This window comes from Podarcis melisellensis (assembly GCF_964234715.1).
Source record: "Podarcis melisellensis genome assembly, chromosome: 9".
Lineage (NCBI taxonomy): Eukaryota > Metazoa > Chordata > Lepidosauria > Squamata > Lacertidae > Podarcis > Podarcis melisellensis.
Genome location: NC_138541.1, coordinates 50,385,590 through 50,397,402, shown reverse-complemented (window position 1 = coordinate 50,397,402; position 11,813 = coordinate 50,385,590). Strand labels below are relative to the sequence as shown.

Genomic DNA, 11,813 nt, shown 5'->3' with positions numbered 1-11,813 from the left:
AAGGTGCAACCATGCTGGTGACGTGAGGTTAGCACCACCAACCTTCTATGCTGACCCTTACTACTTGTAACTTAAGCAGTACATTTGGTTTTATCCATTGTCTCCCGTTAAAGCTTGGCAAACCTTTTGTTAATTGAAGCTCTCCTTTCTGTGGATTAAACTCAATTTTGACAGCGATTTTAATGTCTTAAGCATTAAACATTTAGACAGTGGTGTGTAAAAGAGTAGCCTCTGTGAACTAAAGCTCTCTTATTGACCTTGCAATGTAACTAACGTTTCAGTAGCTCTGCCAGTTTGAAGTATATGCACAATTATGCTGATTGAATGGTTCTTTATGTAGAGTTTCACTGTTTCTTGAATGAAGTACAAATGAGCAAGCCATCTTCTGGTTGCACTGTTTTTTTTAAAAAAACTACTAAGCACTTTTAAACCTTTCCGTGACTTTTTTCTCTTCATAGAAAGCACAGCGTGTGCTAGCTTTAAACTATATCATCTTAAATGTTTTACTTGATTGATTATGGAAGACATGAAACTTGTATGTCACTCTTTTTAAAGCTTTAAGTAAATGATTAATTGAATTACATCTGTGTTCAGCGTTGTACTTCCTTTCTGTGAATATTTTATCCAGATATAAACAAAATGAGGTAAATTTGGAGCTTAAGTTTAGTAAGTCTGTCATAGAGTCAAATTCCCTTCCTTCTTCTAATTAAAGTTCTCTCTGTACTGATTACCAACTCTAGCACTCTGTTGTGATTCCACATTATTCTTTGATATAGGAAATAATGTTTCCACCTGAAACACAAGTTCTATTGATGGTGTATTTTCTGGGTAGCTTTCTGGTTTGTTTGGAGTATGGTAAGCCTACAACTTGCACACATTTAACTTAACATGCAGATTTATGCTCATGGCAAAAAATTGAAAGGTTGCAGGGTTCCAGGAAAAATGACTTTGTTAATCCCCACCTGCCACTGAACCCAGTGACTTTTGATGTGATTTTGGCTTTAGTTGTGATCCCCGGAACTTAAACCCCATGTATTTTTCAGGCCTACTGTAGATTCTTACTAGTATCAGAGAGTTGCCTCGCACAGTGTGAAGGAGCAAACACTACATTAACCACACAATATGTATGTGCTACAGAGAACTATAGCCTATCTCAGCTCTTTAGTATAAAGCAAGCTGTGTCAGTTATACACAACCTTTTTACGTGTGTGCAGAAAACACTTGAAAACTCAGCCCCCCTGAGAAACTATAGTTGTTATCCTATGCAGATTTTGGAGCTTCACAGAAGAGTTAAACATGATTTGATGTATAAGCAGGAAAGGTTTAAACAAGGATTCAGAGGTAAGTTAGGTTAGTGTACAGAGATACAGCACACGTTCATTTTCACAAATACCTCCTTGCTGGATTTGACTGAATAGCTAGCTAGTTTGCCATACTGTGAGCTACTTATTGGGAAAGACCACTTGCAGGGCATAGCTGTAATAATACTATCCTGCTGATTATGTCAAGCATCTGCTAAGATGAGAGAGTCTCATATATTGAGTATTAACGAGAGGGGCCCAAAGTCCTGGTATAAGGCACCTTTTTATGTTCTTAAAAGTGTATTGTTCTGTGTATATTGGCTGCTTTCTGTTCTGTTAGCTTGAAGCAAGCGGTGATCAGCTTGGAGGCAGAAACTGGTGTCTGTGTGTTCTTCTCCTTTTGCCCACAAAGCAAGTTCTGTTTACATGTCTCACATAATATATGAGATGTCATTTACTTGCACAGCATCCAAGAGTGTAGTCTTGACATTCTCCCATCACTTCATTGGCTTGTTTGCTGTTCATTTCTGCAGTACCGGTACAGTATAGACATTTCCCCTGAAGTTCTGGTTAGTATCTTCTGCTAATTAAGGGCATCAGCAGTTTCCATGAAGAGGGTTAGAAATAATTGCCTGTTTGATGTATTTGCAGTCTAAAGTGCTTTGTCTGTAACTTTAGCTGGAAGCGAGATAATTATATTTTGCTTCTGGTAAGACACCCAATAACACTGTCTCCTTTTTGGAAGGAACAATAATAGTGATAAACATTTGCAGAGATAAAAGCTGATAACAGTTTGCTCAGGGAAAGCAATGGCTACCTGTTATATGACCCATATGTATGTGTGTATGTTTTACAGTTCTACCCCCACTCTTCTTCTTCTAAAGAGCTCAGAGCAGCTTAATGTGGTTCCTTGACAGCTTCTCATTCATGTGGCTTAAGGGTCAAACTAGCTTCAAAAGTTGTAACCGTGTCCTTCTCATTTTCAGACCATTTGCTGGCAGGCTGTGCAACAAAACGAGTACGTAATACTGCTTTTAGCTAGATTCCCCCCCCCCAACTTTAAGCTGCAGAATTTAAAGGGTAGATAGATATGTTCATTCTAAAATAGGCCTTGTGCTAGATTTATGCATGTAGTAGAATCCCAACCTTCGGTTGCTAGTACTAGTTTTCTTATTGTAAGGTTTTTTTAAAAAAAATAGGAAGCACAGAAAGACAGCCTCACCTAACTACTATCCGATGGTAATGCAGTCACTATGACTTCAAAATTCTAGCTTTACATACATCAGCTTTGCAAAACTCTGTTTGCATCCATCAGTAACTAACTCCTAGTGTCTTGTACAAATTTTTATTAATGACACAATTTAGCAGCTGGCCATAGTTAAGCATGTTTAAGGCCCATTGACATTTGTAGGTTAGTCAAATGTGTCTTGTTCTTGCTGACTGGTTCTCATAAGTGCTTAACTTTGACAATTGGGTCCATGAGATGAGGTGAAGCGACCGCCACCAGGGCAGCAGATCTTGATGTGAATCTTTTTCCCCACCACCCTCGTTCCTGATGCGGATCTTCCTGACCCCCTTCTTCACAGGCAAGGATGGTGGGGTGGCTCCATTTTGGGGTCTGACTCTGGTGCCAAAATGTATTGGGCCAGCCCTGAGCCAAATAACAAACCTGTGTTAAAATGAGAACAGTATCCACATTTTTCTTACCAAGGTAATGCCTGGGCCACAATGACTTGGAAAAATGAAGGCTCACTTTCATTCAGAAGTTTTCAATGCTGGGTTGCAGATTTGAAATCTCCCTTCTAATAATGTCCACAGCTCCTAATTAGCAGAGAGTCTTTCTAATTTGAAATCAGGGAAGGATTGCCAGAAACTAGGACAGCTGAAAGCTGTGCATCAGCATAATAGGGTGCTTCATAATTTGCTCTTTTCTTGTTTTTGGCTAAAGTGTGCTGTGCATGGCTATTATGAGGCCTCTGGGGGCACTTAATTTAGCAGAATGCTCTTAACCTTGTCTTCAATCAGTGTATCACTCAGAATTAACAAACATCTTGATGATTATGATGCTGGAAAATGCACCAAAGATGCCAAGGATTGAGGATGGTGGCATTTCAAGAGATTTAGTGGACTCAACCTAGAAATCTTATTTGGATAAAATACTCAAATGTCAGATAGCAAAAAAGGCACAGGGAACTTTGATTATTATTTTTTAACTTGAATGGCAATTCTCTATACTGTACAAGAACTTTCTGAATTATGCCTAGAGTTGTTGGCTACTGTGAGGTGTCATTTTTTTGCTTTCAAGCACATATAATGTCTGTGGCTTACAGTGACAGTAGAAAACCTCTAATAATTTGTGAAGAAGGCAGCTGAGGGTTGAAATGGAGGTGGATGGTTGGCATGTTCTTCCATTTCTAACAAAGGATTTCTTGATACTTTTGCCTGTGTAGGAAACAAACAACAGCTGTAGCAGCCCTTTCTTAAATATGAGATTTAACTGCCTCAGTTCCAAGCTAATCTCCATGTAGCAAATGCAATTACTGCATTTACTACAGGAAGCACACTGCTCTGTTAACTTACACATTGCCAAATGGCAACACATCATTTGTACAACTCTCATGATAGGATTGTTTTGCCGTCGTTTGGATGCATGATTAGCAGTCTGCCTTTGTGATTTTAAGACTTTCTCTGAAAGAGGAAACATTCCCTCTTATCCCAGCACCTGCAAGATGGCAGCCTTCAGAGGCCTCTGTCTGGAAGCAGAGCAAGCAAGGGTAGGAGCAAAATCAACCCCAACTGGGCTGTCCAATTCATGATGCAATGCTGCTTCTAAATTCTCATGCCATGTCTTTTTAGAGATCTCCCAGCTGTCGTTTGGTATGGAACCAATAACCGTTTGTCAGGACCACCAAAAATATCCTAGGATAACTGCTTATAAGCATAAAACATATTTATAATAGGCTGGTACAAGTAAAGCTGCTTTTGAATTATGGTGCTGGAGGAGACTCTTGAGAGTCCCATGGACTGCAAGAAGATCAAACGTATCCATTCTTAAGGAAATAAGCCCTGAGTGCTCACTGGAAGGACAGATCGTGAAGCTGAGGCTCCAATACTTTGGTCACCTCATGAGAAGAGAAGACTCCCTGGAAAAGACATGTTGGGAAAGATGGAGAGCACAAGGAGAAGGGGACAGCAGAGGACGAGATGGTTGGACAGTGTTCTCGAAGCTACCAGTATGAGTTTGACCAAACTGCGGGAGGCAGTGGAAGATGGGAGTGCCTGGCGTGCTCTGGTCCATGGGGTCACGAAGAGTCAGACACAACTAAACGACTAGGCAACAACAACAACAAGTAAAGCTCCGCTTGTGTATTGTGGGAGCCTTTGAAGCTGCCCAGGGTGGGGTGGAGTGACACTCCTAAACATGGGAACTCTGAAGGCATGGATTGGGCTAGTACAGAGAATACGTGCTATCTCACATCAAATTTGGCCAAAAAGGCCTTTGGAAGAGCATCGTGTAAGCCCTGGTACCGTTTTTAATCGCAGAATATGTGGGTGAATTAGGCATGTGCTGCATGTATAAACTGTTGTGTTTAATATTTTTGTAAAAAAAAGGAGGGTCTTCTTTAAAAAGGTTGGGGGTTATTTTTGGCACTTTTATATACCTTGGGGCTTGGACAAGCCTGCTGAGACCTTTTTCTTGTGTACGGATGGAGCTCCTCTTGCTATATAATTATCAAGGTTCTAGCCTGAATCACAGGCATAGAGGGAATGACAAGAAACAGATCCCAATACATTTATGCTAAGCAATTTGAACCAGAACTGCAGACCACAAAGTGCTAATCTATAATCCACTGTGGCAGGAGTTAAAAATAGTCTATTGCTGATTAATTTTCCATCAGCTTCAAGATGCTGCTTCCGCTTCCTATAATTACAAAAGCAAAATAAAATAAAATAAAATAAAAACAACACTTGACAACAGTGCCAATGACCTTACAGGGCACTGCACCAAAAGTGTCACAGGCATTTGTAGGCAAACTAAGGCCCGGGGGCCGGATCTGGCCCAATTGCCTTCTAAATCCGGCCCGCAGATGGTCCAGGAATCAGTGTGTTTTTACATGAGTAGAATGTGTGCTTTTGTTTAAAATGCATCTCTGGGTTATTTGTGGGGCATAGGAATTCATTAGTGGGCTGGCCCCCTGCTGAAAAAGTTTGATCGCTAGATTGTTACATGTATCATGGTAGGCAAGTATAATAAATGGCCCGTCGTATTTGATGATAGTATGCTGCCACATATTCAACAAATACATTAAAAACGCAAGACGAATTTGTTCTTAGTGCAGAAATAAATGGAATTGCAGTGTTTATCTGGTTCATTATAGCATGTGTAAAAGTGGTTGGGGGGAGTTTCTAGCTTGCATTTTGTGCAAGGGCCACATTCACCTTTGGCCCAACCCTCTACTGGGCCACATGCCATTTTGGGTGTGTTATGGAGTGGTATCCCATTACCTCAACACATACTCTCACGTGTGTATATGCAGATTATAGGAGACAGCGAACTGCCCTATTCATAACTGACCTAAGATCTTTCGCCATTGGTTTCTATGTGTCTAATCTGAATAAGAAGGATATCACAAGTGCTTTAGGCTGCAATCCTATAGCTAGTAACTGTTGAATGAATCCACTAAATTCAGTGGGACTTACTTCAGACAAGGCATGTATAGAATTATCCTGCAAGTCTCTTTTTTTAAAGAAAGTTATTTTCCTTTGCTTTCCAGTAATTATTTGATCAGGGCATTTAAGATCAGGTTGTTGTTTTTTAAAAATAATTCTTCCTCACTTCCCCCATTTTCTTGTTCTTCATATATTAAATTTCAGATAAGTCTATAGCTGCCTGTTATGGTTTTCATGCACTTTCCCCTTAAAGTAGTTGAAAGTTGTTTCCAAAATATTTTTATTTATTTGAAGTCTATCTTGTTCTTACATGCATTCCCTCTCTTCTCCCTATACCTTCTTCTCAGAATTGTTGATTATTTTCCAGCTTCATAAAAAGTACCTACTGGGATTCTCATATTCCTGCCTGCCCTCATTTGAGCCTGTCTGGTTTTCTTGTGAGAACATGTCCGTTCTAGCTATACAGGTACGACAACACCTGCCCACACTTAATCTTCACCCACAAACTTCCAGTAAGTGCAAAGGGAGGACAGAAGCTAAAACTAAAACCTTTTTTAAAAAAAAAATATGTATATATGCTATATTCTGCAGCAATTACACCAATGATTAAGCACAAGAGATAAAACTTGAATAATTCATGTTACACAATTTTAAACCGCAAAAAGTGATTGCCTGATTTTAATCCAGAGAAATCACACACAGAAATCCATTAAAATTATGCTTCACTTTCTGTAGGTTGTTTACTTAAAGCACTTGGGCTTCAACCCTGTATGACTGTATTTCCCATGACATATTTTTTGGCAGTGTTTGACATACGCAGGTCAGAACCATTCACATGGCTGCAGTTTTGTGGGTGGCACAAATACAAGGTAACATGCCCATGTTTTCCACAGTCTTTGAAGCTACCTTTATTTAGTGTGTGCCATGCAGGAAAAGAAAATTGGCGGAGCTTTGATTTAAATAGTATTTATTGAATTCACATTTCTAGTTATCTGAATACTGTGTAACTTGCCGCCTTCAGGAAACACACTTAAATATAGGAATATATTAATGGATCTTTGTCAAATATATTTATATATACAGGTGCCTCTTTAGTTTTTCCATACAAAAGAGTTTGGCTGTAATCTAATGAACCAACCATTGATCTATCTTACAATGCTGCAACCTGGTCTCTGAATTGGATTTAACCCACGAAAGCCATCTCTATTTCCCTAGGAAATATTTTGTTGCCCGTTAAACCACATGTAGGTACCTTACAAAAGAGAACTTTCATTTGAATCAAGCCATTTGAGTCTTAGACGTATTTCTTGATCTCATCATACAAGACCAATACAAAAGCACCGCCCATGCCTCTCAGCACGTTGGACCAGGCGCCTTTGAAGAAAGCCTTGCCCCCTTCATCTTTAGCTATCTTCTTCCAGCAGTCGATTGTGCCTTTGTACATGATATCAGCTGTGGAAGACAAAGATGGACAGGTAAAACATAGTTACATTACCTGGAGAAAAAGACCACCGCAATACTACCATAATTCCCCACCCCTCCCAAGACCTGGAATGCAGTTCTCTGCTTCAGAAGGAGGACAATGAAACTATAATTTCACCAGCAGCACCACAAAGAAACCACATTCAAATTTGTCACCAGATTCTGGGAGTGAAAGAACCTTCCTCCCTTTGGTTTGTATACACGCATACTAAAACTCAGTACTTTAAAACAGGGCAAATGTAGATAAATATAACTTGCCCAAAGACTGCAGAACAGAAATAGCACTGTACTATTAATGCACTTTACTACAAAATGTAAACATACACCAAACAGAAAAGCTGTAATATAAAATCAAATGGCATTGCTCAAGGAAACTGCGGCAATAATAATAATTATTACGGTCAATTGCACCTGTGTCTCTGTTTCAATCTGACCTCTTAAGAAGGAAAAGTACTTGATTTTTAAGGCTTCTACGTTCCCTTGAGAATTTAAAATGGAGGAATTTTTTTGGCAACATTACAAAAATGTAGGGTTATTTTCTTACCTCCTTTCCTGCCAGACTGCATCATCATCCTACGTCGGACAGTGTCAAAGGGGTAAGACACCAGCCCAGCTACTGCAGTAACGGTCTGTGCTATCATCCAGCTTACTATGATGTGTACATTCTTTGGATCAGGCAGCATACCTACCATTGGGAGTAGATTACCCGAAGACAGGAGAAGGAAGAGGAAGAGAGAGGGGTGGGGAGAGGGTGTTATCAGTACCACTTTATCAATTCTACCTCAAGCAAGACCAATCATGCCAGTTAAGTTTTGTTTTATACCCAATCAATCCAAGTCACATGATAGAGATTCCTGCATTGCAGGGGGTTGGACTAGATGACCCTTGGGTCCCTTACAACTCTAAGATTCTATTATTCTGGACGTCAGCAGCTGCAACAGAATTCCAAGGCGAGTCATTTTGCATGCTGCTTTGGGAAGATGTACATATACGCAGATGCTGTTGTGTTTTCAGTGCCTAGAATGTATAGCTTTACCAGATAGCAAGTGCATTCGTACAATCCTTAGTTACAGGAAAGTTTGGAGTTGTCAACCAAACAGTTAAGCCACCCTCAGATATACGTAGACGCTGAGTAGTCCACTCAGTTAGCATCCTAGCCTTCCTCCAACCGGCTTAGGTGGCAAACATGGAGCTATCTCACTTTATCCTAACAGACCCATGAAATTAGGCTACTCCCAAAGTCTCCCTCTGTATACTTCAGGAATTTAAGCCCATATATTCACAGTTCAAATCCAGCACTCAAACTATTGCACGACAATGACACTTTCTGGGAATTGCTTCTACTGCCAGGACTTAACAACAGAGTAGGAACCTAAGGAGGGTGGGACGCAGGTGGCGCTGTGGGTTAAAGCCTCAGCGCCTAGGACTTGCCGATCAAAAGGTCGGTGGTTCAAATCCCTGCGGCGGGGTGTGCTCCCGCTGCTCGGTCCCAGCGCCTGCCAACCTAGCAGTTCGAAAGCACCTCCGGGTGCAAGTAGATAAATAGGGACCGCTTACCAGCGGGAAGGTAAACGGCGTTTCCGTGTGCGGCTCTGGCTCGCCAGAGCAGCGATGTCACGCTGGCCACGTGACCCGGAAGTGTCTCCGGACAGCGCTGGCCCCTGGCCTCTTAAGTGAGATGGGCGCACAACCCCAGAGTCTGTCAAGACTGGCCCGTACGGGCAGGGGTACCTTTACCTTTACTTTAGGAACCTAAGGAAAGGTATTTTTTTACTAGGTGGGAATATTTAGCTTTATGTCTAGAATATCCATATGTACTCTCTTGGCCAGTTGGTTGAAGGAGACTAAGAAGCTTGTATGATGAGAGTCACAACAAGGGTAGGATAGGGTATCTGAGTAATGGGGCATGGGAAGGGCTGCCTGATTCCCTATGATGGCAATTAAAAGAGCCTTACTAATCAGGGCATGGCCCTATGAAGTTAACTCATAACTAGATATAATACAAATTATACCTATTATAAATCTTTGAAAATACTTGGATGAGGAGGTAGACATTTAAGAACTGTTCTGTTTTCTTTCTTTCTAAGAAAAGGGAGAAAGATGAAGCACACTCCAGACCTGTCTTAACTAGAAATACTTACCAACCTATTGAAGCAAGAAGAACCCTATTTTGGGAGCATGTTTAAATATTTCATATTCTACATTCAGGGAAAACGCTATAACTCACAGAATCTGGGCTGTGTTTTGCTACTCGGCTAATATCCAGTGGCTTCCCTTTCTTACCCTTAGCTGTATCATAGACGCCAAAATACGCTGCTCTGTAGATGATGATGCCCTGGACTGAAACATTGAATCCCAAGTAGAGACCCTTCAGGCCATCAGATTTGTAGATTTTGGCAATACAGTTGCCCAGCCCAGTGAACTGCCTTTCGCTCGCCCCTTTGCCCACATCAGCAGCTAGCCTGGTCCTGGCAAAATCCAGCGGGTAAACGAAACAGAGAGAAGTTGCTCCTGCAGCACCCCCAGAGGCCAAGTTGCCGGCAAAGTAACGCCAGAACTGCTTGTGCCTGTCCACACCCCCAAGGAAGATCTGCTTGTACTTGTCCTTGAAGGCAAAGTTGAGGGCCTGGGTGGGGAAGTACCGGATGACATTGGCCAAGTTGCCTCTCCAGAAGGAAATGATGCCCTGCTCCTTGGGGATCCGTACTACACAGTCCATGATCCCCTTGTACTGCTTATCAGCTGTGATCTGTTGGCTGGCATGCTGGACCTGTGAAAGGAAGAAAAGGGATGGGAAGAAAGAGAGAGGGAGAGAGGGAGGTGGGAAGGAAGGAAGGAAGGAAGGAAGGAAGGAAGGAAGGAAGGAAGGAAGGAAGGAAGGAAGGAAGGAAAATCATTGTGGCACATTATACACAACTTCTCAATTGGAAGAAATAGCCAATCCTATCTTTGCACCTGCAGCTTTATCTTTGATTACTGTTTGGTGCCAAAGTTGCCCATCCGCTTGAAATTAGCATCACTTGCTACAACACCAGGGCATAACAGCTGCACATAATGTGCAACTATATTAACTTGCTTGACCATTAGAAATGGAAAGTGGAAGAACTGTAGTTGCTCCTCCTTCCGATCAAACAATTAATCCCCCCCCTCACATATGAAGTTCTTGATAGGCTATGGACTAGCTTGATTTTCTCTATTATACACACACTTTCTTTTTTAAAAACCATGGTGATTCGGTAGCATATGCAGTATTAAAGGGAGACAGGCTACATATGCAAGACGTCATTCTTCCATTTATATGGCCCTCCCAAGAACTCATGTCCTTCAGTTGACCTCCAGTTAGCTATCAGGCCACTGATCCTAGTAGCAAATAGCACTTCCCCCCCCCCCCCCCAGTTTAGTTCAAATGAAGGAAGCTTCCCTGATACATATATGGTACAAAACACCGTTCCTTTCACAATAGTTTTTTAGTGTATTTTTTTTACAAGTTATTGGACTTAATGGCCACCTGTCATATACGTGCAAGCACACACTGAAAAGAAAAGAAAAAAACACCCAAGATTTCAAGGCATTTTCCCCAATGCTCAGCACACTTGCAGACCTGTGCTATAAACAGAGCCAAGGAAAAAAGAGCTGCGCTGGTCTTGTGTAATCAGAACTGCACAACTGGAGTTTCCATATTTAGTCACTTCAAGCTCTAGCCCATCTGACAGTAGAATTCCTGCTCCACTCCTCAGTCACAGGAAGATCCTTTCCGTTGAGATACAGCCGAGCAACAGCTCTTGAGGGCAGGAAACTTAAGGCATCGCCATCACCAAACCTTCACCACTTCTAACAAAGGACATATGAATTTCTAAGCCAAAAAAACCAACTTGTTGCCCTTGTTAATCTGGAAAGAACGTCCCTGCCAATTACTTTTAGGTCCACAGAACGATGCAACCTTTCCAGGAACAGGTGCGGGTTGACTTTTTGGGCAGCTTATTTTGTGCACGCGCAAGCACACCACTTTAGAAAACCAACCTCCTTACCTGTAGCAGCAGTTTCACTCTTTCAATAGGTGCTACGGCAGTTTTGGAAATGGCAGCAGCAATCCCACCAGCCAAGAAGTCCTTAAGGAAACTGAGAGCTTGGTCAGACATGATGGAGGCAAGTCAGAGCGACACACCAATCGCCCCCTCCTCTTTTCTTCCTTTTATTATTTGTTTTCTTTTTTTGCTAATGGAGGAGCTGTCCACAGGCACCTCCCCACCCAGCTGGGCCCCCCCAACCTAAAGCACCCGCGTTCCAAATGGACGGACCCTTACCCCCTTTTCAACTATTTATAGCTCCCCCCTGGGTCTCGCGATAGCCGGAGGGGGC

General features: G+C 41.8%; 1 protein-coding gene across 1 annotated transcript; it reads right to left on the bottom strand.

The window, feature by feature from the left end:
* Positions 1-6,922: 6,922 nt before the first annotated feature.
* SLC25A4 (solute carrier family 25 member 4) lies at positions 6,923-11,750 on the bottom strand. The gene is made up of 4 exons (XM_081926380.1): positions 11,483-11,750; positions 9,738-10,224; positions 7,999-8,139; positions 6,923-7,424 (listed from the first exon to the last, which is right to left on the bottom strand). The coding sequence occupies exons 1-4, from the start codon at positions 11,591-11,593 to the stop codon at positions 7,267-7,269; spliced, it is 897 nt and encodes a 298-aa protein (XP_081782506.1). The 5' UTR covers positions 11,594-11,750; the 3' UTR covers positions 6,923-7,266.
* Positions 11,751-11,813: the final 63 nt, after the last annotated feature.

Coding starts and splice junctions, on each gene's coding strand:
- SLC25A4 (XM_081926380.1), bottom strand. CDS start 11,593: ATGTCTGACCAAGCTCTCAGTTTCCTTAAGGACTTCTTGGCTGGTGGG. Junction 8,140..9,737: donor CGTCTATGATACAGCTAAGG/GTAAGAAAGGGA, acceptor TCCCAATGGTAG/GTATGCTGCCTGATCCAAAG. Junction 7,425..7,998: donor GCAGTCTGGCAGGAAAGGAG/GTAAGAAAATAA, acceptor TGTCTTCCACAG/CTGATATCATGTACAAAGGC.